The 27,177-nt window shown below is 44.2% G+C and overlaps 1 protein-coding gene across 1 annotated transcript in view; it reads right to left on the bottom strand.

Annotated features, from left to right (window-relative positions):
- Window positions 1-27,177, bottom strand: part of ACMSD (aminocarboxymuconate semialdehyde decarboxylase) — a 729,028-nt gene that overhangs the window by 215,151 nt on the left and 486,700 nt on the right. Inside the window, exon 7 of the mRNA XM_086957308.1 lies at window positions 5,434-5,529. Within this exon, the coding sequence (XP_086813434.1) occupies window positions 5,434-5,529 (96 nt within the window). The remainder of the gene's footprint in view (window positions 1-5,433; window positions 5,530-27,177) is intronic.

Here is a 27,177-nt window from a genome sequence, read left to right on the forward strand (position 1 = left end):
TTGGCTTGTGTTAAAGCATTCAAAGGTTCTCTTCACATGTTTATTCGTCTGGATTTGTTTTTGTAGCATCTTTTTCACGGTATTTCATATTATTTTACTCTCATATATATATATCACACAGTACTAGCAGTAAAAGCTTCTACATGTTGTATCTCTGCATATACAATAAAAGATATTCTTTCCCCAACGTTTTTGGCCGTTTTTAAACAACGTTGCCAAAATTGCTACTTTTGGTAGTCTCTTGTTGCCTCTGGTTGATGTATGTTGTTTTTATTGTTAAAATGGTATGGTTGTATTGCTTCATATTTATATTCTGTCGTATAATAAAAATATTATTTTGCGTTTTAATGTTAAGTGTCACACAGATATGAATATTTATCTGAACTATACTTGATAAAGGTTTTTTTTTAACTTAAAAATCATTCAATGGTTAGTTAGCATGCGTGTATTTAGTGAACCACAGCCTTGTAATTCCTAAGTGATGCGAAATTACAAGGGCCAGTAAGCATTGGCTATGAAGTCACACTGCGGAAGTGGTTCTGCTGTCTCTGTGGACAGCAGGCCATCTGTTGACCGCTGTGTGTGTACAGAAGTATAAAGAAAAGCAATCTCCTGGCTTCCGTCTGCTCCAGTCACTGATGTATTTGTAAACCAGACTGTAGAAAATTGCAGTATCCATGCGTTCATTATATGTTTTTATGGATGCCTTTGGGTCACTGCAAGCAGTGAGGGTGAAGTCAGCATGTGTAGAAGTCCGGATTAAAGCTACTATCCAGATCTGCCATGCACCAAGACATTGTATCCAGTATTTATTATGACTGGTGATAAGGGAATATGCCAAGCATTTGCTGCAATCGAAGAGGCTAGCATCTAACTATCTCAGAAATTATAACATGCAAGACGTTACATGCGTCATGTTAAAAATAATTGTACACAGAAAATAAAATGAAATGTAAACACATCTCAAAAATACTTGTATGTCAGCACACTTTTATTAAGGTGCGCTGGCGCAGACTCGCATTGCTAGAATTGTTGTCCCCTGAGGCGGAAGCCGGGGGTAGGCTCTGAATCTTTTTTAAAAAACCGCATTTTAAAACTGTTACTCTGTGCAACTTGCAATTGTGATTATTACAATTGCACTTATTGTTTTTTTCACTCACTTCCTTGTTCCCTCGCCGGGGCTCGAACCCCGCTCTCACGCAGGCGCGCACAGGGCTAGACGCCATCTTAGGCGTGAAGAGGTGAGCGCACTAGTTGTTCCCTGCAGCCCGTCCTTTAGAAGTACTTAAGGTGCGCTGGCGCAGACTCGCATTGCTAGAATTGTTGTCCCCTGAGGCGGAAGCCGGGGGTAGGCTCTGAATCTTTTTAAAAAAACGCATTTTAAAACTGTTACTCTGTGCAACTGACAATTGTGATTATTACAATTGCACTTATTGTTTTTTTTCACTCACTTCCTTGTTCCCTCGCCGGGGCTCGAACCCCGCTCTCACGCAGGCGCGCACAGGGCTAGACGCCATCTTAGGCATGAAGAGGTGAGCGCACTAGTTGTTCCCTGCAGCCCGCCCTTTAGAAGTACTTAAGGTGCGCTGGCGCAGACTCGCATTGCTAGAATTGTTGTCCCCTGAGGCGGAAGCCGGGGGTAGGCTCTGAATCTTTTTAAAAAAACGCATTTTAAAACTGTTACTCTGTGCAACTGGCAATTGTGATTATTACAATTGCACTTATTGTTTTTTTCACTCACTTCCTTGTTCCCTCGCCGGGGCTCGAACCCCGCTCTCACGCAGGCGCGCACAGGGCTAGACGCCATCTTAGGCGTGAAGAGGTGAGCGCACTAGCTGTTCCCTGCAGCTCCACCCCCTATCTTGGGTCCCATATAATGGAGTCTCTTCCCCGCCGGCGCAGCGGGCGGGCGCAGCGGGCGTGCCGGCGGCGCGCCGAAGGCGCGCCAAAGGCGGGCCCGTCTGCGCCCGTCCGCGCCCGACCGGGACCAGGGGCCACCCCCCCTGCTCCTTTCATTAAAAATAGGTTGATGTATAACGGGGATCTGCTACTCCAACTTCGTCCACCCACCTCAGCAAGCTGCTGACATCATTTCCACCCTCCAGAAACCCCTCACCGCTGCCCGTTTTGTAATACTGAGATTATCAAACCTTCGACCAAACCTGCCCTTAGAGACTATCGCATGTTCCTTCTCAACTGCAGGTCCATTCCAAAACACAGCGTGGAAATAGCTCTACTGCTGGACGAACTTGCCCCTGACGCTATGTTCATGACTGAAAACTGGCTTACCCAAGATTCTGAACCGGATGTGGTTCAAGCCCTTACACAAGGCTATCAAATAGCCCGCTTAGACCGCCCTAAGGGTAAAGGTGGCGGTGTCGCCATTATATTTAAGGACACTTATACATGTCGCTACTCCCCGGAGTCTATTTCTGACTGTGAAAGCCTATCTTTCACTATCGAATTCTCCCCCAACGACAGTTTTACCGGTATCCTTATTTACCGCCCTCCAGGGTCTTGTAAAACCTTCCAAACAGCACTTCCCACTGTAGTGGCAGAATTGGTTATTGCCCCCTCCAATTTTACTCTGCTTGGAGATTTTAATGTCCATTTTGATAACACCTCAGACACCACCGCCACAGAAATCACAGCAAGCCTAGCTGCAATGCAACTAGAGCAACTTGTTTCCCACCCAACACACAACAAGGGACATCTTTTGGACCCTATATTTAGTAACTGCGAACGTCTTAAGGTGGGCACAATTAGCCACCTCCCTTGGACAGATCATTTCCTGGTACCATTTAGTTGGACCACACATAATGCCCCCGCCTCTATCCCCACTCCATGCCAAGCACGTAACTGGCCTAAGCTACATATAGACAACTGGTCCAACATCCTTAACACTACTAGACCCATTCTTGTCGCTGACCCCTCTGTCAATAGCAACCTAGTTGACGAATGGATCACAAACTCTCTGGACACTGCTCTTCCCCTTCGCACACCGGGCCCAAAAAGACAGAAAAAAACTGCGCCTTGGTATTCGGAGGAGCTCAGGGAGAGGAAACGTGTCTGTAAGAGACTGGAAAGGAGGTGGCGCATGACTTTTAATGAGACAGATAAATCCATTTATAGGGAAGCCATTAGGGCGTACAAGTCTGAAATTAAAGCCTCTCAAGCTGCCTTTTACAATGGCAAAATAATGATGGCGAAATCCAAACCCAAGGAGATATACAAGATACTAAAAACTCTGACAACGATTCCACCTCCCCCGACAGGCAATCACAATCCAACCTCCCGCTGTAATGAACTAGTCGACTTCTTCTTTCACAAAGTAAATACTATTTATCTCTCTTTCCCGGATCCGGCAATTGAATCTTCCACTCCTAAATCAGACCCTGGCACAAAATTAGGAAATCTTTCTCAGAACCTTCTGGTTAACTTCACCCTTATGAACCTTGACACACTTAGGCTCCTGATGCATCAAGTAAAATCCGGCTCCCCACTGGACTCTGCCCCTCCCAGTGCATTGATCCAAGCTGACAACACCATCCTTCCGACACTCTTGGAGCTTTTGAACTCCTCCATAAAGACAGGGCTGGTGCCATTGGCTTGGAAACATGCCATGGTGCGGGCACTTCTGAAAAAACCCACTCTGGATCCAGGCAATTTGAGTAATTACCGCCCGATTTCACTGCTTCCCTGGTTTGCCAAGATTCTCGAGAAACATATTAACATCATTCTAACTGAGTTTCTCGAACACAACCATCTGCTTGACATCTCCCAGACGGGCTTCCGCCCTAAACATGGGACGGAGACTGCCCTGTTGGCAGTGACTGAAGAGGCAAGGCGGATTTTGGATCGGGGAGGATCAGTGGCAGTGATCCTCCTCGATCTGAGCGCTGCCTTTGACACGGTAAACCATAAAATCCTCTTAAATCGCCTATCCGATCTGGGAATTTCAGGAGAAGCCCTGGGCTGGTTTAAGTCCTTCCTGAGCGACCGCACCTTTCAGGTGTTTGAAAGCTCGGCCGTCTCCTCAAGCAGACCGCTGGGATGTGGGGTGCCGCAGGGCTCCTCGTTGAGCCCTACACTTTTTAATGCATATATGAGGCCACTGGCTGGGATTGTTCGTCCGCATGGTATTAACATCATTACCTATGCGGATGATACCCAGCTAGTGGTCTCCCTTGTGCAAGGGAACAACTGCCAACCACAAACCAACCTAGCGACATGCTTGGGGGAGGTCAAGAGCTGGATGACCATGTCTTGCCTGAAACTCAACGATGATAAAACGGAGCTCATGCTCCTAGGCCCCGCAGCCCCTACCACCTTGGAGCTGTTATGGCCTCTGAGCATGGGTGCTCCTCCCTCTCCCAGAGATAATATAAAAAGTCTGGGAGTGTGGCTGGACAAATCGTTGACTTTTAATACCCAGGCAACCAAGGTTTCTGCGGTCTGCTTCGGCCTCCTTAGGTCGATTAAAAAAATCCTTCCTCCTCTCCCCTTTGAGGCCAAGCAGATAGTGATTCAAGGACTAATTCAATCCCGCCTTGACTTTAGCAACTCACTGTACCTCGGGGCTCCGGAGTACAGCCTGCAAAAATTGCAGCGGACACAAAATTGTGCAGCCCGCACTCTGCTGGGACTCCCACGCAGAACCTCGATAAGGCATGGCCTAAGGACTCTACACTGGCTTCCCGTTAGGGATAGAATAAAGTTTAAGACTCTCTGTATTGCTCACCAAGCCTTTTGGAAGACAGGCCCAGAAATCAATCATGCCCTAATCCTCCCCTATCAGCCCAATAAATCACTTCGCTCATCAAATGCCTTCTTGGCAAAAGTCCCTAGGATCTACAGAGCTAGATCAGGAGGCCGCTCTTTTGCCTACAACGCGTCCAGACTGTGGAACACTCTTCCATGTCATCTGAGAAGCAACTCCAATTTGGCAAGTTTCCGTAAACAGCTCAAGACCTTCTTGTTTAACTAATTCGGATCCTTCCTGGATCGTCTCTCTGGAAGACACTGTTCTAGTTTTAGCGCCTGGACGCCTCAGGGCAACTGCTGCGCTATATAAAACTGCTTTTCATTTCATTTCATTTCATTCATCGTCACACATACATGATACGTGTGAAATTGAATTATTTTGCCCGAAAATGTATTTTCTAAATTCAGAATAAAGAAAGGCTGGGACTGATCTTTAATTAAACAAAAATCAGAGCAATATTTGAAATTGTTCTACATATTTTTTCAAACCTTTGAGTTATCCAGCGTAACCATGTTATAACTAGAGATTTAACGTGGTATGAAACGATTCATATCAATGAGTAAGGGGATGGTAAAACACAAACCCTTCCCCAGAAGAACGCAGTATCAACAACACCAGTTTCCAAACAGTCATTGACTTAGGCAAGTTTGATTTAAACGACTGCTTACCTCCATGTGCAAAACACACCTTTAATTTAGGGAATTTTTCAAAAATTCCTCCAAAAATCATAGAACATATGGCAATAGTTGTTTCTGATGGCATTCCTAGAAAAAAACCAAATAATTAATCGAGGGTGAAACCAGATATTTGTCTAAATCAACAGTGAAAGATTTGGCATTTCTTTTGTAGATTACAGTATTCCATTATATATTGCTGATACATTTATTAAGTTTATGAAACATCTCAGTAGCAAGTTAAGGTGGAAATCAAGGTAGGTATTTAAATCACATATGCTCTTCCTATTACTGATGTCTGGCAGAGAGAAAGCTTTAGTTGTTTCGGCAGCAACATGTAGTCAAAATAACTTATATATAAATAGGGTCGGCTTACTTCAGCCATTGGCCATTTTGCAATGTGAGCTACAGAATTTGATCATATGTGTAACCGGCTAAATAGATAGAAGTGCACTTCAGTGCCGAGGTTTCTGAGGCAATTGCTTACTTTGCCTATTTTTCTTCCTTTCCATTCTTTAGCCTTTTTCCCTTTTTATGTGCATCCTAATTTTTCTCTGCGCTAATAACAATACTTTTTATGTGATGTGCTGAGATGTGATGAGAATTGAGAACACAACAACAAGGCTGGGTTTGGCAGCAAATGATGTACCACTAATGCAGGATATGGATGCATTGAGATTAGAACAATCAGTCTCACAGAGTGTACAGGATCAACCAATCACTAATCTAAGCAGCCAAACAAAGTTCAAACCACGTTCCACCTTCACGCCACTTATGACATATGATAACATTGACATTTTTCATGAGGCAGCAACTCAGGGGATAAAGGACCTATATGAAAAGACGCTTAAAATCAAAAAACATAAATACAGGCAAAACCAGAAATATACTGATCTCGTTAACAAAATCCAAAAAGATGGCAACATGATTGTACGTCAATCGGACAAAGGTGGCAACGTCGTATTGTGGCCAAGAAGTTTGTGTATGGAGGAAGCACTCCATCAACTAAATGATATTAACTGCTACAAACATTGTGACGTAGGGGTGGTCAGAAAAGCTCGATTTGACTTTTATTCCTTGCTGATGGGATGGCGTTCATCAGGTCTCTTCAGCATGGACGAACTAAAGTTTTTGAAAAATGATCACCCCATTACCCCAGTCCTATACCTCATCCCCAAAGTCCACAAGGACGCCACAAAGCCCCCAGGGAGACCTATTATCTCAGCATGTGGGGTGCTTTTAGAAAAGACTACAATCTATGTGGACTCATTTTTACAAGAGTACGTCTGTGGACTTCCATCTTACATCCAGGATTCCAGTGACTTTCTTAGAAAGATCAAGGAAATTGAGTGGAATCCGGAATACTGGTTAATAACTTTAGATGTTACATCATTATATACCAGCATAGTACATGCGAATGGGGTACGTGCGATCCAGTTTTATCTGGGGCAGAGACCGATTGAACTGTTAGAACACAACAGAATGTTGATTTCCATGATTAGTTTCTGCCTACACAACAACTATTTTATGTTCCATAATCAACACTACCAGGAGATTAGAGGTGTCGCCATGGGGGCCTGTTTTTCTCGCAGTTATGCCTGTATGCTTATGGGATACTGGGAGAGACAGGTCCTCTTCGGCGAACACTACGACATCTGTATGAAGCACATCATACGGTGGTATAGATACATCGATGATGTATTTTTAATCTGGCGGGGGACACAGGCAGAAGCTATCCAGTTCATTGAGAGGTTGAATTGTAACAACTATAACCTGGCTTTTACCTCAGATATCAGTCAGAGCCAAGCCCACTTTCTGGATGTTATGATCAAGATAATTGAGGGTCATCTTGAAACAACTCTGTATAGGAAGCCTACGGCTGGCAATACGGTGCTTCACGCTATGAGCCACCACCCGCCACACCTGATCAGGAGCATCCCCTATGGGGAGATGCTCAGGATCAGGCGAGTGTGCAGCACAGAAGTCCAGTGCAAACTGGCTCAGCAAGCCAGCAAACAAAGGTTCCTAGCTAGGGGGTATAGGGAGAGCATATTAGATGCGGCAATGACAAAAGCAAATGCCCTATCCCGAGAGACCACCCTGGTACACAAAAAGATGCTGAAACCCGCTGTATATGAGAACAAGCAACCAACCAGATTGATCTGGACCTTTAACAGGCAGCATGGGGCATTGAGAACAATTGTGAACAAGCATTGGGATCTAGTTAGATTTGATCCAGTTATTGGCGAGCATATGCCAAAGAAACCTGTGATTACATTCTGAAAAGCATACTCTATGCAGGATGCATTAGTAAAATCAAGTCCTGCAGTGATCGCGCCAAAGAACTGGCTTGCAGGGAGCAAAGGTTTCAGGAAGTGCTCTAGTTGTAAGGCTTGTTTACATGGAGTCAGTAAGACTGAATATATTACTCCATTCTCTCCTATACCCCGCAAAATTATCAAACAGCTGACCTGTAAGAGTGAGTACGTGGTGTATATGCTGGAGTGCCCGTGTGGCCTGCGATATGTTGGGAGTACCAAATTGCAGGTCCACAAGAGGGTGCTCCAGCACATAAGAGCCATCAACACAAGTGACGCCATGTACCCAGTTGCTAGGCATTTCAGAGAGTGTCATGGTAACAACAGTGCACTTCTCAGATATTATGCAATTGATACAGTGGGTCCCTTGAGGAGAGGCGGCGACAGGGAGGGTATTCTTAGAGCTCTGGAGACTAAGTACATATTAGAGCTGAACAGTAAGGCCCCTTGGGGTCTGAACTCTACGGAAGATCTCCACACTTGTCTATGATAATACCCCCCACGTAGCCTTTCAGGCCCAGGTCACATAGTGTACCGTTCTATTACCATACCATTCCATCAATATATGTAGGGGCTCCTAAGACAGTTTTTTACTGCACATACCAACTTAATCAGTATCTTCAGTAGGTTATGCAGCAGCTTGTCCGTTTCAGTCTGGTTCCAGGTATTATGTTATGTCACTAACATCAAATGCGTAGGTTGGGAGCAGCCTACAACAAGATCATAAATCATTTGAATGTTTTTTAAACTTTTGAATCTGAACCTTTATTTTTTCACTGATCACACATGTAATTGGACACAGTAAGCGTGTATATCAGATTATTAAGAAAACGTGGGCACATCGGGGGAAAAAGGGTGAATATAGTGTTTGTATTTATACAGCTATTAGAGGGAGGTCGAAAAGAAATATTATATTTGTTTTCGCCCTCCCCTATGATTCTTACACATTTGTTACTAGCATGCCGAACATATGCCAGAAGGAGTGAACTAATTGGCGGCAGCTGATGTGTTCATTGGTGGTAGATTGTTTTATCCATGGACTTGTTACTTGTATTTATTTTGTAAATATTATGGAATGATTTTTTAATCTGCAATTTTTGTATATTTAAATAGTTGATTATATTATATAGGTCAATTCGGATACATTCTACTAGGCATGCTACAATACCAATGATTTTTTGGAATGATGTGTTCATTTTTTGGGATTATCCCAATATGTGCCATGACAAGTATGTCTTTCATGTTTTTTTCTTGTTTCACGCTGTTGTCCAATCAAATGTTTTAAAGTTTTAGCAATTGCACTTTAAATTTTGCCCACGCTCTCCATGGCGTCATGTGACCAAGGCCTCTGTGCAGGCCGAAACGTTATGCTGGCGAAGGTGCTATTAAATTAACGAACTCACTTGATTTCTGGGTCTTCGTGTTCTTTGCTGTGTTGGTGTTCCGGTGATTGCGGACCTGGCCGATAGCTGGGAACTTTGAACATATATATATATATATATATATATATATATATATATATATATATATATATATATATATATTGCGTACAACTTGTCCTGTCGCAGCGGGAGCGCAGTTACAGCCGGTGCTTGCGATGGGACCAGGGCAGTGTCCCAGATTTGTATTTTAACCAAAGAATCGCCGCACTCGCCTTGGTTTTCAGTTTGCAGTTTTATTATTCAAAACGTGACAAAACACCTACGCGTTTCGAACCGTAGTTCGTGTTCACGGTAGCCAATTTGTGTAGTCCCTAGGGACTACACAAATTGGCTACCGTGAACACGAACTACGGTTCGAAACGCGTAGGTGTTTTGTCACGTTTTGAATAATAAAACTGCAAACTGAAAACCAAGGCGAGTGCGGCGATTCTTTGGTTAAAATATATATATATATATATACATATATATACATACATATATATATATATTCACTGAAAAAACCATAGGTTATAGACCATATATAGTTAGGAATTAGCATTTACAAAACCTTAAAAAATTCACTGAAAAAACCATGGGTTATAGACCATATATAGTTAGGAATTAGCATTTACAAAACCTTATTTTATTCACACAAAACCATTGAAATTTCATATATAGTTAGTTGCACTAATTATATATCGCGCACCCGCAATCCACTGCTGATCATGTCACATATTACATCATTCATGACATGATCAGTGACATCACTGATGACATCACTGATGCCATCTCAAATGACATCACTGATGACATCACTGATGACAACATCCAGTGACTGTGTGTTTCTGTAAAGTCAAAATATGTCTTACATATTGAAGAATGAGTGGATGTATAAGTGTCTGGAGGAAGGATTTAGTAGGTTCATGACTGACTGTATGAGTGAGTGATTAAATGTGTCTCACTGAGTGCATGGGTTAGTGACTAAACTGTCTTAATTTGTGCATCATTATGTCTGTTGTACTGTAAACTGCTGCATGTGTTGATCAGTAGCTTTATGATTAAGTATATGGGTTATTGATTGGTTGCCCAAGCATTTGTATGGGAGACTGAGTGTGTGTGTGGGTGGCTGGGAGGTGTATGACTCTGTGCATAGATGTGTGAGCAGTTGATTCACTAGATGTATGGGTTCAAAAGTGCATGTGGAAACAGCTGTATGGGCGGTTGACTGTGTGCATGAGTGTATTGTTGAGTGAATGGATATCTCAGTGCTACATGTCAAAGTATGTACATATGTAAAACACAGTACATGTGAGAGTTGACATATATAAATAACTGTGCATAAGAGCCAGTGAATTTGTGAGTGGCTGTATGGATCATTGTGAACTTGTATCAGGGATTGTATAAGAGAGTAAATATGTGTTAGTATATGTTTGAATAAGTAAGGTGTGTATAACTGTATAGTTGAAGAAATGGAAGTGTGATTGATTCTTTTCATGATTGACTAGGTGTGTGAGTAACTCCATGGATGAGTGACAGTCTGTGAGTGTCTATTTACTCTGAGTGTATCTAAGATTATATTAGAGTCTGAAGAGGTTCACCGTATTATCACATTAATGATGTCATCAGGGATGTGATCAGTAATGTCAAATGAGATGTCATCAGTGATGTCATCAGTGATGTCATTTGAGATGTCATCAGTGATGTAATTTGAGATGTCATCAGTGATGTCATATACAATTGGAACTTTATGTGTTAGCATATTTTAATGTAACTGAAACGGTTTAGTTAGTTAATTATTTTTTGTTTCCCATACCCATTGATGTCTTCCTGTCTATTCAAGTAGGACATCTCAGCACTCCCTCACCTTTAATAATTTTTCTTTGAACTTTTTAAAGCGGTATGGTAATACATTATTCTCAAGATGTCCAATATTTATTAAGCCGTAGCATTGATCTCCAATCTTAAATTCCACGGGTCAAGTGAAAGGATTGCAATAATAGAAGTCTTAATATGTCGAGTATTGCTAAAATGTGATAACCAATGGAATCTCTCTTTTTTCTAAAAATTGTGATAATTATCAACAAGGGTACTAGCAGTATATTGGAAGGAATTGATTTTAATATTGTGTACATAAATGAAATTACAATAATTGTACTGTAATCGTATTTGTACAGATAATATGTTGCGTATTTGCACAGGAAAAAGAACCTTGCGTATTTGCACATGTAATATTTGCACAGTTACAGTATTTATGCATTTGCACTTTAGATCAGATATTTCCTTTTAATTATACCCTTGTCCTTAATAGCATCTGTTGATTCTTATGAATTGTTGTCACATTAAGCGCTGAACAGCAACGGCATGTTTTGGTTATATATATTTGGTCACCATTCCAAAATGGCCGAACTAATTGCAAGGTGCATCAGCACTCAGTTTACATTGTAGTCCTCTGTCTATGTCACTTGACCTCATGAGGAGGTTTTGGCGCGATGAAACAATTAAGTAATGTATTATTTAAATGGATTGTAAACCGCTTACCCGCTGACAGTGAGCAAGGGCGTTCGCGCCCGAAACACGTCTGTTTGGCAGTGTGTTGCACCTCTGCACTTTAAAATGCAATAAAGGAAGAAGAATATCCTAAGTAAGTCTGGCTGTGGATTCATTCACCTGTGTCTGCGCACTGGGTTTTGTGTGAAGGCGTTGCACAAACTTTCCGGTTGGAATTCATATATATATATATATATATATATCCTACTGGCGGTCGCCAGTAGGTAGTTATAGTTAGGATTTTTTTCAATGTTAAACCTCAAAATTCTATTTGGAATAACTTTGGCGCCGGTTGACGAATCTGACTGAAAATTTCCTCAAAATGGCCTCACGGCGTTCAGGTACTTCCCTGAAAGTTTGGGGGGCATTCGTCAAGCGGGGGCCGAGATAAAAGGGGGGTCCCAAAACGCGTTTTCCCCATGTTAATTTCCATAGGGCGGTCGATTTCACTTTTAGCCCGAACGGCTGAATGGATTTCCACCAAACTTGGCAAAATTGTATGGACTGGTAGCCCGATGTGCCTTTGCTAATTTAATTTAATTTAATTTAATTTAAAACATTTATAAAGCGCAGCGTGCACCGAACGGTTTCCTGGCGCTAGTGGAGGGTATTGGCTACAGAGACAAAGTAGGAACCAGTGGTAGAGCCAGGAAGGGAGGTTACACAGGGAAGGCCTGTTTAAAAAGAAACGTTTTTAGTTCCTTACGGAAGGATACATAATGGGTGGCCGCACGAAGGTGGTCTGGGAGGGAGTTCCAGAAAGTGGGGGCTAAGGTAGAAAAGTTGGACCCACCCCACTTTTTGCGTCTGAAACGTGGGATTTGAAGAAGGGACTTGGAGGAGGAACGAAGTTCTCTGGGGGGAACGTATTCTTTTATTAATGAGGAAATAAAGGCGGGGGCGGTGCCTTGACGGGCCTGGAAAACCATGCAGGTGGTTTTAAACAAGGAACGTTCCTTGACAGGGAGCCAATGGAGCTCCCTGAGGAGGGGTGTGGAGTGGTGGTAGCGTGGGAGACCAAAAACCAACCGGGCAGCTTGGTTTTGGACCATCTGAAGCCTCCTTAGACTGTATGCTGGTATGCCATTGTAGAGGGCGTTGGCATAGTCCAGCCGTGATATCACTAGAGTGGCCATGATCATTTTGAGTGCCTGGGGGGAAAAGAAACGAGCGACAGTGCGGATAGTTCGGAGGGTGAGGAAGCAGGAGGAAACTACAGAGCTGATTTGAGAGTGAAGGGTGAGTTGATTATTCATTTTAAACCCCAGTGTTTTGACCGTGGTAGAAGGAGTGGGGGCGGGACCAAGGGATGGGGGCCAGAAGAGAGAGTTCCAGGGACTGGAAGAACCCCCGGTAAGAACCAACTCGGTTTTATCCGGGTTCAACTTGAGATGGTTGTGGTTCATCCAGTCCCTGATGAATGTCATGGTGTGCTGGAAGCTAGAGACAGAGAGGGGAGAGGAGGATAAGTCAATGATGAGCTGGAGGTCATCCGCGTAATTGTACACGGTGACCTCCAGCTGCTGAAGAGCGAAAATGAGGGGAAAGATATAAAGATTGAATAGTAGGGGAGACAAGGAAGAGCCCTGGGGGACACCACACGTGACGGGGAGTGGGGTGGTTGTGAAGTCTCCTAGCTGGACCGCCTGGGTGCGGTCCCTCAGGAAGGAGGAAAGCCACAACAGGGCTGATCCCTCAATTCCAGCCGCCTTGACACGGGACAGTAAGATGGTATGGTCCACCGTGTCAAATGCGGCGGAGAGATCGAGGAGTACCAGCGCCTGGTGTTTGTTGTGATCCATACCCTTCCTGAGGTTGTCCAGGACTGATACCACGAATGATTCAGTCGAATGCCTAGGTCGAAAGCCAGCCTGGCGGGAAGCCAATCCCCCATTAGCCTCTACGTGGGTGCTGAATACCGCGGTGACATAGCGCTCCAGCACCTTGCCCAGGTAGGGCAGCAGGGAAATGGGGCGGTAGTTGGCTGAGATGGATGGGTCGGCGCCAGGCTTCTTTAAAATGGGCACTATGGTGGCTGATTTGAGCGCAGGGGTCACTACTCCCTGCGCTAGGGAGCTGTTAAGGAAGGTAATGGGGGGTTCAAGACAGGAGGAGTAGATTTGTTGCAGGATTCGCGCCGGACAGATGTCTGCCGGGGAACCTGACTTTACTTTGGGGAGTATCTCCAGGAATACCTCTTCAGTGAGGGGAGGGATGGAGGTGAGAAGATTTTGAATAGTAGGAGGAGAAGGATCAACAAAAGCAGACGGGGGGGGGGGGATGTTGGCCTTAATGGTAGCGATCTTGTCGAGAAAGTAAGTATTTATTTGGTTGCATAGAGGCTGGGATGGGGGGATTTGAGGTGAAGCTCTATCGGAATAGTCCAGGTCCTGCACTATACCGAAGATCTCCCTGGGTTTATTTTCAGCAGACATTATTTTTGTTGAAAAATAAGAGGTTTTGGCGGCGAGGATTGCGGTCTTGTAATCGGCGAGTGATGTAAGATAAAGGGTTTTGAGTGAGGGACAGTAATTTTTTCTCCAGTGTCTTTCTGCCTGTCGAACGGACAGTTTTAGTTCTTTTAGGTGGTCATTGAACCACCTATTCGACTCCTTGGGTCGCCGGATGGAAATGCGACGCAGGGGAGCCACTGAGTCACAAACTCTAGCCAACCAAGCATTGATAGTGTTGGCTTGAGAGTCGGACGGAAGACCAGAGAGGGTCGGGGTAGAGTTCCGAAGGTGAGAAGTAAGTGTGGGAAAATCAACTCTGTTCCAATTCCGCGCCCAGGTATTTTTGGCATGGGGGACTTTGGATACCGGGTTGAGAGAGATGGAGAAAGAAATAAGGGCATGATCGGACCAAGGACAGGGGGAAACCGTCACCGGGGAGACTGGAAGGTTGAGGGACCAGACCTGGTCGAGTATATGACCATGAGAGTGAGTGGGGACAGAAATGTGCGACACAAAATTCAGAGATGTAAGAGACTCAGTGAATTCTTTCGAGGCAGTGCACTCAGAAGGGTCCGAGGGCCAGTAATTGAAATCCCCTAGCACCAAGACCGATGCATAGTTGACCACCATGTTGGCCAGTAGGTCGTGGAATGCCGGCAAGAACAGAGGCGAGAACTGGGGAGAGCGGTACATTAGGAGACAGGTGATGGGGGGGGAGAAGGCGAGGGAGCGGACTGTAAGGAATTCAGTGGGAGGAATGGGGGGAGAGGGGAGGGTTTGAAAATTTAGTTCCGACCGAGCGATTATCGCCACACCACCGCCAACCCTACCTGCCGGGCGATCGGCGCGTAAGGCCACGTAGGAGGGGGGGAGGGTAGCCAAGAGAACGGGAAGGGAAGAATCACAGAACCAGGTTTCGGTCAAGAGCAGTAAGTCAAGCTTCTCAGAATCGAGCAGGACAAAGAGCTCATAATGGTGCTTGACCGCTGACCTGGTGTTAAGTAAGAGAATAGATAATGACGGAGTAGGAGGAAGGGGGTCGGGTGGGGGAGGGCATTGTGGCGGAGGGGCGGGCAGAGAGGACGGCAGTGTAAGAGTGGAGGAAGGGACAAGCCCTAGTGAGACAATGTGCCTACGGACGGAATCAGAGAGTGGCCAATGGCCTTGGAGGGTGGTAAGCTCCTCAGAGGAGTATGAGATAAAATTGGCATGGGGTCGTGCCCCTAGCCCCGTCCGGCCGCGTTCTGTAAATGCACATTTGATATAGGAGGCCTCAAGGGCGGGAAGAGGGCGTGGCCTAGCGGTGGGCGTGGCCAGCGGCGATGGACGCCGGTGTGAGGGGTCACATGAGCGCTATATCCGCTCCGTGATGCCCTAAAGTGCAAGAGTGCTTTTACAGAATTCTAAATACAGTTTTAAAAATCACCAAAGCTCAGTTAAGAAGCAAACAGCGTCTACTTCCGGCTTTTCGCCTCAGGAGACAACCCAACCGAGCGCTTGCAAATCGGCGCTTATGAAGGGCGGGAAGAGGGCGTGGCCTAGCGGTGGGCGTGGCCAGCGGCGATGGACGTTGGTGTGAGGGGTCACGTGAGCGCTAGATCCGCTCCGTGATGCCCTAAAGTGCAAGAGTGCTTTTACAGAATTCTAAATACAGTTTTAAAAATCACCAAAGCTCAGTTAAGAAGCAAACAGCGTCTACTCCCGGCTTTTCGCCTCAGGAGACAACCCAACCGAGCGCTTGCAAATCGGCGCTTATGAAGGGCGGGAAGAGGGCGTGGCCTAGCGGTGGGCGTGGCCAGCGGCGATGGACGCCGGTGTGAGGGGTCACGTGAGCGCTAGATCCGCTCCGTGATGCCCTAAAGTGCAAGAGTGCTTTTACAGAATTCTAAATACAGTTTTAAAAATCACCAAAGCTCAGTTAAGAAGCAAAGAGCGTCTACTCCCGGCTTTTCGCCTCAGGAGACAACCCAACCGAGCGCTTGCAAATCGGCGCTTATGAAGGGCGGGAAGAGGGCGTGGCCTAGCGGTGGGCATGGCCAGCGGCGATGGACGCCGGTGTGAGGGGTCACGTGAGCGCTAGATCCGCTCCGTGATGCCCTAAAGTGCAAGAGTGCTTTTACAGAATTCTAAATACAGTTTTAAAAATCACCAAAGCTCAGTTAAGAAGCAAACAGCGTCTACTCCCGGCTTTTCGCCTCAGGAGACAACCCAACCGAGCGCTTGCAAATCGGCGCTTATGAAGGGCGGGAAGAGGGCGTGGCCTAGCGGTGGGCGTGGCCAGCGGCGATGGACGCCGGTGTGAGGGGTCACGTGAGCGCTAGATCCGCTCCGTGATGCCCTAAAGTGCAAGAGTGCTTTTACAGAATTCTAAATACAGTTTTAAAAATCACCAAAGCTCAGTTAAGAAGCAAACAGCGTCTACTCCCGGCTTTTCGCCTCAGGAGACAACCCAACCGAGCGCTTGCAAATCGGCGCTTATGAAGGGCGGGAAGAGGGCATGGCCTAGCGGTGGGCGTGGCCAGCGGCGATGGACGCCGGTGTGAGGGGTCACGTGAGCGCTAGATCCGCTCCGTGATGCCCTAAAGTGCAAGAGTGCTTTTACAGAATTCTAAATACAGTTTTAAAAATCACCAAAGCTCAGTTAAGAAGCAAACAGCGTCTACTCCCGGCTTTTCGCCTCAGGAGACATGTCTCAAGATATGTGCTCCAGTGGGTTTTGAGTAATTTAGGTCAAAAAATATATATATATCTATAGGCGCGCTCCGGTGCGCGCACCGGGGAGCGCACCAGGCGCGACAGGCGACTTGCGCGCGGAAAGCTGATTGGCTCACGGGTGTCTGTAAACATTCAAAACAGTCCGGAGTGGCCGCCATCTTGTGTCTCGGTAGGATCGAGACACAAGAGGTGACATAAAAAAAGGGAGAAATGACTATAAGGGGGCAGGGTAGACCCCCTAGGTTTGATGTGGGGGCTAAAATAGGGTCCCGCGAGGCATTTAAAAAAAATATTTTTTTTCAATTTGCGCGGGGGGAGCGCCCGGTACGCGCACCGGGAAGCGCACCGGGGAGCGCACCGGGGAGCAAAGCATGGGGAAAATCCAGGGCCTTATTTATGAAGGCCTTGCGACAGTTTTGCGCCGCCTGTGCGTCACTTTTTGTGACGCACCAGCGGTGTAAAAAAATGCGCCTCGTTGCGCTATATTTAAAAAGTGATGCATCTAGGTAGATGGGTCACTTTTTAAAACCCTGCGCCACATTATACCTGCGTCAGGTATAATGTATGCAGAGGGGGTGTTCCCCCGCCAAAAGCTTCGTAATAGTAATGCAGTGAAATCTATGAGATTTCACTGCGTCACTTTTAGGATGCTGTTGCGTCAAAATCTTGCGCCTGCCTCACAGCAGGTGTAAGACTGACGCAAGACTTTTCACATGGTGCTTTCCCCATGTGAAAGGACGCATTATTGGAGTTGCGTCACTTTTGTGACGCACTCCAGCAATGCATCACTTTTGTGTTTACAGATACGTCAGAAATACTGACCTATCTGTAACTCCTTGCGACATGATTCGTCATACATTAAATATGACACATCTGGAATGTCGTAAGGAGTGCGCACAGAAAAGTGACGCATCGCTGTTTTCACGCAGCGATGCGTCACTTTTCAGAAATGAGGCCTCCAGTTTATTCACTGTGTCACCTCTACGACCCTTTCTTGCGTCGATACGTCCCTTTTGCATACATTACACCTGACATAGGAATAATGTGGCGCAGGGGCTTACAAAGTGATGCAACTACCTAGATGTGTCAGTTTGTAAATATGACTGCATAAGTTGCATTTTTTACAGCACTGTTGCGTCACAAAAAGTAACGCATCGGTGACGTTAAAGTGACGCATGGCCTCATAAATGAGTACTTCAGTCTTCTACTCATGCGTCAGAATAAATTTATGACGTATTATGTTGGAAGTTCTTTTAGATACGTTAGTTTTTCAGACATATCTGTAAGCGCAAAAGTGAAGCATTGCTGGAGTGTGTCACAAAAATGAAGCAACTCCAGCAATGTATCCTTTCACATGGGGCCAAGCCCCATGTGAAAGGGCCTGCACGCCTGCTGTGAAACAGGCGTAAGATTTGGACTCAACAGCGTCATAAAAGTGACGCAGTGATATCTCATAGATTTCACTGCGTCATTTCTACGACCCTTTCTTGCGTCAATACGTCCCTTTTGCATACATTACACCTGACGTAGGAATAATGTGGCGTAGGGGCTTACAAAGTGACGCATCTACCTAGATGCGCCACTTTGTAAATATGAATAAATAAGGTGCATTTTTTACTGGACTGATGCGTCACAAAAAGTGACGCTCTGGTGGTGTTAAGGTGACGCATGGCTTCATAAATGAGGCCTTCAGCCTTCCACTCCAGCAATGTATCTTTTCTTACCCTTCCACACCCCCGTTCCTTTTCAACATTTTCTTTGAATATCAACATTCCCTATATTCACTCTTCTTCTCCTTACTTTTCTTCCCAACATTCACCTTCTTTCAGTCCCCCTACTTCACTTCCTTTCTCCTCTCATACCTTTCTGTTCTTTCTTACTCATTTTCCTTTCCATTATCAATGCACTCCATTTCACTTACTCTTTTTCATTTTTTAAAGAATATAGCTCTTTGATGAGAATTGGAGGTAGTTCTGAAAAGAAGTTTTTGTTTTCTTCTTTTTTCAAAACAGGAACAAAAACAGGGAATGGAAACTGCTCAACAGGAGCAAAAAGAACAAAAAAAATTAGGGGTGGAAAGGGCAGCGATGGTTTTCCAATGCTCGAACCATGAGCTGTACACTTTGTTCTCCAAAGGTAAGGAGTTGATTGCAGTATCTGCATCTGAGGGCACCATGGTTAAAAGCAGGCTGAATATTTGGCACGAGCTCCTGCGATTGCTCTCTCCCAGAAGTAGTTGCTCCTCCGGTGGATGTAGAGGCCCCATCACTGGGAACCCCTTGTGCCAGAGCCCTGACACTTTCCCGGGCAAAATTCTGGGGGTGCTTCCTCTCCACATGCCGGATCATCGTGAAGTTTCCAAATGAGTATTTTTTTAAGGGGTTACCCCGTGACAGGACTTCTTTGCAGATCCTGCACTCCACTTTTAGAGCATTCACCTTTTTTCGGTTAGGTGGTATTTTAAAAAATTTCCAAATAAAATGTTCCTTCACCTTTCGTTGAGGAGGCTCTTCATTGATGAATTCAGGTTCTTCATCACTGCTGGATTCTCTGGCAGCCATGGTAAATCAAGAAAGATCCAGGAGCAAAAAGGCAGGTCTTGCAGTCACAAAAGTGAAAGAAGAAGTGAAGGAAATGGGTGGGGATTTCATTCTTTGTAAAAAAAACTGTTAGCAACCAATGAAAAGTGTTATTTTAAGGTCACATGACTTGACGCGCTGACGCTGCGCGCACCGGAGCGCTTCCGGGGCGCATAGGCGGCGCGAGCATAGGCGCTTCCGGGGCGGATATGCGGCGCGAACGTAGGCGCTTCCGGGGGCGCATACGCGGCGCGAACGTAGGCGCTTCCGGGGCGCATACGTGGCGCGAACGTAGGCGCTTCCGGGGGCGCTTACGTTGCGCGCCGAAGTGACGTCATCATAGTTTTACGGAAATGCAAAATCATTTTCATTTCCTTATAAAAAAAACTGCTTTTATTTGTATGGTACGAAATGTTTTGCATTTTTATTAACTTTTCATTCATATTTTTTTCCCACGAACGAAAGTAGCGCTCTGGGTGCGCTTTACGGAGAGCTTACCGGAGAGCTTACCGGAGAGCTTACCGGAGAGCTTACCGGAGCGCGCACCCAGAGCGCCCCAGGAAAAAATGATAAAAGAAAAAAAAAAAACTTACAAATGAATACTTACACAAAACAGCAAATTGTAAAAAAAAACATAGGTTAGAAACTCGATATAGAAATGAATTAGCATTTAAAAAACCTATGAAATTCACTGAAAAAACCATAGGTTTCACACCAGTTATAGTTAGGAATTAGCATTTAAAAAACCTATTAAATTCACTGAAAAAACCATAGGTTTCACACCAGTTATAGTTAGCTGGAAATTTTACTGACATAAAACCATTGAAATTCCCACGTTATAGTTTGTTGGACTCACTATAACTTGCGCGCCTGCAATGCACTGCTGATGACGTCACATATTACATCACTCATGACATGGTCAGTGACATCACTCATGACATCACTGATGACACCATCCTTGTGACAGAGTGGGAGACCTCCTTTCAGTGTAATGTAAGCCTTGAAACACATATTCAAAAATAGTATTTAACATTTTCAAAAAATGGAGATACTATACCAGTTACAATAAACAATTCAGTAATTCCACCATCTATATACACATCCACTCATTCACCAACAGTTCTATATAGTCACTCATACATATACTCACTCATTATATGTAGTGATACACCTATACATCCTGTAACACTTCGACAGTCATCCAAAAGTTACTCACACACATATTCACACATGCAAAAAAAATATTGAACATCCATTTATTTGCATATACAGCTATACACACACTACCACTTTACTTCTAAGAATACTTACACATACTTACTCTCTTAAACAATCACTTATATAAACACATACTTATTTAAACAGGAACTCTTATAATCTCTCACTCTCACATATACTAACTTTTATAAATCAATACTCACATATACTAGATTAAAACATATGTCGTTACTGAAAAAGACAATAGTGAGACAGTCGTTTACTCACTAACATACACATATACACACTCATCCATCCATACAGTCCTGTACATATGCTGTCTTCAAAACACATACAAACAGTGAGTCAGTCACCAACCCATACAGCCACTTATACACAAAGTGAAACACTGATACATACATTTCAATATTTAAAAGTTACTTGCTAATATATGTATTCACTAAGATACACTTAATAAGGCAGTTAACCAATCAATTCTTTTAAAAACAAACATCCATTTACACACTTATTTAACCATTTATTCTTCCATCGTACTTTACAAATACATATACAAAACATATTTATTTTTCAGAAAGACACACATTCACTGGATGGTGTCATCAGTGATGTCATGAGTGATGTCACTGACCATGTCATGAGTGATGTAATATGTGACGTCATCAGCAGTGCATTGCAGGCGTGCAAGTTATAGTGAGTCCAACTAACTATAACGTGGGAATTTCAATGGTTTTATGTCAGTAAAATTTCCAGCTAACTATAACTGGTGTGAAACCTATGGTTTTTTGAGTGAATATAATATATATGTTAGATAGAAGGCTCTAGTTGGCAAGTTTAGGGCCTCAAGTGTTTTCTTTTTTCGCTCTTTTTCATTTTGTAGGCAATGCTTGCAATAAATACTATATTAAAAAAAAATCGAACCAGCCTGAACTATTGACTTTGCCACGCTTGTTTGAACATGCAGTGTCTCCTTTCAAATCCAAGGCATGTCTTCTGAAATGAATTTACAACATCTCAGCCGTTCAGATTGCTAAATTTTAAAACAGTCTGGAGATGCCAGGTTTTGATTGCACATGTAGGTTGAGAAGCATTCACAGGAAATAATTTGCAGCACTGAATAATTTATTGAAAACAACCATCACTGTCACTCTCTGCCATTTTTTTTCTGATCGTTCTGCCCCTCTGGTGATCTTCCTTCTGTTCATTGATGTACCTTTTAAAAATGTTGCTATATGGCGTGCTTCGCCTCTCGTGTACTTATGTTTCTTTCACAGATTTGAAAAGTCTGCTGTACCCTTTTGTCTTTGTTGCACACATTTACAAGGTCTAAGTCCATTCGTGTGTCTCGATGTCACACTACATATATATTTTTTTCTGTTGTTGTTGTGTGTTGTCTTAGTAACATAGGTTGCATTGTTATTTTGTGCAGTGTAATTTCTTCTGTTTTTTAAAATCAATACTTATGTAGGTATATTCGCCTCTTTTTCACAGCTAAATCTAGAGCGGGTTCCGTTAGAATTAGAAACAAGCCTTGGCAAAGGCAATAGGTCTGACTTGCATGTTCAGGTTTAACTAGCCCTATTGGCTTTGTCAGTGCTTGTTTGTGTGTGACTGTGAATGCGTGTGTGGTCTGTGAAAATATGGGTATGCATTAAGAAGGGGGAAATGTATATCTGAATGTGTATAGACATTACAGCTGCCAATGGAAAGAAATGGAGGGAGTGATGGACAAGCACCCACATAGCAGGGTAGATTTCTAAAGCATAATATTCAGCTGGAAGAGACCTCAGGACCTATAACTTGGAGTCCAGTGCTCACAATGCACCACGATGCTGACAAAAAGTGGTTAGCACAGACCCAAGTGGCGGAAACTCTCATCACCAGTCAGGAGCCCTCTTCTCGGGCACCACCATCTCCTCTTGATACCGCAGGCTGTAGGAGTCGAGGGAGGTGAACTAGGAGAGGTTGACTAAATGGATACCTAGCAACCCTGGCCAAGTGGACTTCTTACTGCACAATAATGGTAGCCCTAGATGGTAAATGTAATTACCTTCTACAGATATGCACAGGCTTTGGGCCTAGCAGGACCCTCATGCATGCATTGGAGGAGCCTATGAGACCCTTGTTCTAAGCAATCTCCACTCCAGCAACCTCGTGCCAGTGGGAACTGCGGAACACACGATCTTCTCCCATCATGCTAGAGCAATATGTGCAAGACAACCCTATATAGCCCCATTGCCAGCTACTGAGTGTTTCTATCTCTTCTTCCAGTAGATACACAACCGGAGGCAGTCTCTCACTAATGTCAAAGGTCATGGTACCCGGGCCCGACATTTAACCTCATCCCCTGCACTTTGGGTCTCAAAGGCAGGAGAACAATTTCATGTATGAAGGTGCCGTCATATAGGTATCTGCCTGCAGAGTATGCACTGAGTTGATCAGATACTCATTGCTTATTTTATGTTGGTGGTTGAAAGTGGGGCCCAACGGCTTTCATCTTTGGGAATCAGAACCATGACCCTTAATCTTATTTTCTTTCAGGCTGAGTTGTCTCCTTACTGTTTTTTTTTTTAATAACGCACATAAGCACTTGCAATATGTTCTTGTCCTTATCTTCTTACAACCAAGAGTTATCTGTACCAGAGTTCCCTGTGATGAGCACCTCTGCTTGGCCTGAGTTTATTTTAAGAGCTTTGCTGATCATCCTCTGGGCGGCAACAGTAAGGGGGATGAGAATTAGTTGGCCAGTTTCTGAATTGCTACCTAGTTTCAAAACGAATTGATTGCTGTCCGTAAGTCATTTTATTGAAAGGCAAAACGGTCTGATTATGTAGAAAGGTGAAACACATATCAGATCATGAGCAGTTACCCAAAAATAAATGACCTTTTTTGGGGACGGTTATAAGACAGGACTTCCAATGTAGGGACCTCCCTTGATCAGGAGAGGAGTACAGTAAAATACTGTGGTGGAAAAAGTAGACTGCAATAAATTGTGTCTATAATTTAGTCTATTGAAAAAATAGAATGAAAAAGGTTTTGACTACAAAAACATTGAAAAATGTTTACCCTTAAAAGACAAAGGTAATTGTACTGGAAGCAAGGGGAAGGGGTCATTGAGGAGGCAGTGAGGTGGGAAAGTGGTCAAGGGACTCTCATTAAATAATGCTTGTAATACCAAGCATTGACAACATTTATGGAAATGCCTCTTCTTGCATGTTCACCCCCACATTTTTGGACTGATGCTACTGGTTTTTCAACTCTGGGAGTGCAGTGAGGCCTGCTAACCAGACCTCAGTGCCAGTGTTCCGACCCTTACAAAGTGTATGTCAAATTGTCTCTACCCAATTTGCAAATGCTGACTTACTTATAAGTCCCTAGTATATGGTACCCAAGGCATGTAAGACTGAGTGTCCACAGAGTGTCAATCCAAGCCTGCAGCACTGGCTGATCCACCCTGAATGTGACAAAGGACAGAATGGCTCCCAGCCTACCACTGCAGACTGGAAGTTCGACTTTCCCATTAAATCCAAAGGTAAAGCTACCACTATCTTAACCTTATATGTAAGTCTATTGTTACAATGTAAGTTAAGCAATTCTTAGAAAGTTGCCACTCTGTGCCCAGCTAGTCCAGTGGTCTCACAAAGGCTTGAGCACACAGACAACTTTGTACTCACCTGGAGAGACATATGAACGGGTCCCAGGCTAAGGAACAAATGCAATTGCCTTTGAGGGCGGTGTTACCTCCTCGTCCAAGAAGGCCACTCGGGGTGTTAGCGCAGAAAGCGATCTTCAAAGGGGAAGCTGCCTTTGAAGAGCTGCCCGCGACAACACACTTAAGCAGGATGCCTTTTGTTCCTGCAGACAAACTGGAGACAGGGACAGAGAGGGAAAACTCTTCCCCAAACCAGTTTTCCCATGGGCATGTAGCCCCCAGATAGCCAAACCTCTAGGATTAGCTACCAAGCTCCTTACGACTGAGAAAGCGTCCCAACATTTTGAGAGTAGCTAGAATAGTGCACCCTGGGACACCCAGATGCCACACATTGCAGGAAACACGTCACCAGAAGGGAGGGGATTCCGTAGCCCATTGGCTAATGATCATGGGTCCCCTCAGGGCACTTTCCTCGGACAAATATGACATCCCTGGCAACCTGCTCACAAGATCAAGCAGGATTTGAGGAAGGGACCAAAGAAGGACTGCCCTGCTGCCCTTGAAACAGCATGGAGAAAGGCTGCACATTTGAAAGGGCAGCACCTGCTGCTCCTCGCGCTTTTAAAGTTTGGATTGTGCCTGCGGCTCCTGACTAGGAGAAAAGTTCATTCCTAGCTCCGGATCAAAGCAGTGACTCCAAGAATCAGTCAGCGGATCCCCTGGAACCAGCTTCAGGGACACAAGAGCTGAAAAAGCCCAAACAAGCAAGTTGGGAGCCATCGCAGAAGTTTAGCCCCTACCTGCGGCCGAGCACACCGAGTGACCAATACCCAATTGCCAAAAGTTGCACTTGGGTCCACTGGCCCCGAGAGTCACATCAAAGTCCGGATTTGTCAACCAAGAGGGACACCAGCCCTTATCAAAGGATTTTGCCCCAAATGCGGTGCAAGGAGACAAGTAGTCAGGATCAGCTCGCTAGCTAATGCAATGTAGAGGACTTCGAAGGACCCCAACCTCGGTGGCCAAAGTCAAACCACACCACTCATGGACTAAGGACACACCAAAAAGGACCCCTCATCAACTCCATTTCAACTGGACCATCTCTGAGCATCTTTTTGCCTGTATCCTCAGCATCAGGACCACTCAATTATAGTCTACGGCGGTCGTCCTGTAAAGTTTGGAACTTGCCATGAAACTGCTCTGGTGGCCAGGTAACTGTCCAAAATATCCTCTCTGGTCCCATAAACCTCCCTCCTGTTGGATTTGGTTGTCCAAGCTGTGTCATAGTTGTTGAACTAACTCTTTCAAACTTTTGAAAAGTTTCCAAACTTTTTGTTGACTATTGCTTGTTTGCGATTGCGTATAGAAGTATTTACATTTTCAAAAATCTGTATCTCCGAAACCCTGTTGTGGATTTTTACTATCAAGGTTTCTAAAAATCCATAAAATACGCTCTATTTTTATAAATTATTGCTGTGTTTCTTTCTTGTTTTGTGACATTCTTATTTTGTTCTTTGGTGCTAATAAATGTTTGACACTAAGGTCCTTTGTCAAACCTTGCTGTCCAGCTATCCAGGGTTGAGTTTAAGGTTTACAAACAGGAAAGTTTTTGTGAGTGCAGTACACAATAAGGCCCCACAGCCATAACATATACTATAACCCAATCCTCAAACGAAGCCAAGAGGTATGGCCTAGATTATGTTTTTCATATGGCAATATTAAAAGCATTATACATTTAATAAAAGAATGAGAATGCATTTACATTTTTAGGTTTAACATGTAATGGTGCTTGCGGTATACAACTGTTACCACGCATTTTTTACCACGCACTACACTTACAACGCAGGCATTACCACGCATACCATTACAACGCATTTCGCTGGGGGGCGCTCTAGGATAGGGAATAAGTTTAATTTTATATCCAACACCTTCCCTAGTATCCACGGGGACTGGAGTTGGAATATAAAATTATACTTACCACTATCCAGCACCTCAAAGCGCTATGCGTTGTAACGGTATGCGTTGTAAATACCTCGTTGTAATGGTATGCGTGGTAATGGTATGCGTGGTAACGTCATACATCCGGTGCTTGCACCTGCATTAGGTTTGGTGTGCAATGGTTCTTACACCATTTGTTAAACATAACGTATTCAGCTCCTACTCCATTCATATCAAAAGTAGTTTCAGATCAGTTGTTTTCCTCTATTGGCTAAGACACTGTTAAATACATTTTGAATCATTTCACAGTACCATTTTATTCCCACATATTTCTATCAGTTTAGATATGTCCTTTTACTTTTTGTGGAATGCATGAGGAACATTCTTATGTAAGAAAAACAGACTGTGTCATTGCACATTTGATTCTTTATTTCATTCTTGGATTGTACAGACAAAACATTTTTTATTTTGCACTGCAGCAGTAATTTACTACTTGCTTTTGTCATCAGAGGACTAGGAGACACAAGTCTCTGCCCAACCCAAAGATGTAAAAGGCCGGTCCTACTTTTACCCCATGAGGTTTCCATTGGCAACCAAGATAGGACCAGTAAAGTTGCAGTTTTACTATACAGCAGACAGATATCCTTAATAGAGAATACAATTGCTTGTGAGCGGAAGTTGCACCATAGGGTCAAAAGCTGTTTTCACAGAGAAATACAATGAAGATGGAAAGCTGCAGTTGCGCAACAATACCGACATATGCCATCACAGAAGATGGGGGACTGCATTTGTACTAAAGCTTCATACAAAATTATAATGTAGCTGGAAGAGAGATATAGAGCTGTACTAAACAGTCCCTTGTAAAAGAGTGATGCTGAAGTAGGGCAGGTGGGAACATGA

The sequence above is a fragment of the Lissotriton vulgaris genome, chromosome 2_1, assembly GCF_964263255.1.
Source record: "Lissotriton vulgaris chromosome 2_1, aLisVul1.2, whole genome shotgun sequence".
NCBI classification, from domain to species: Eukaryota; Metazoa; Chordata; class Amphibia; order Caudata; family Salamandridae; genus Lissotriton; species Lissotriton vulgaris.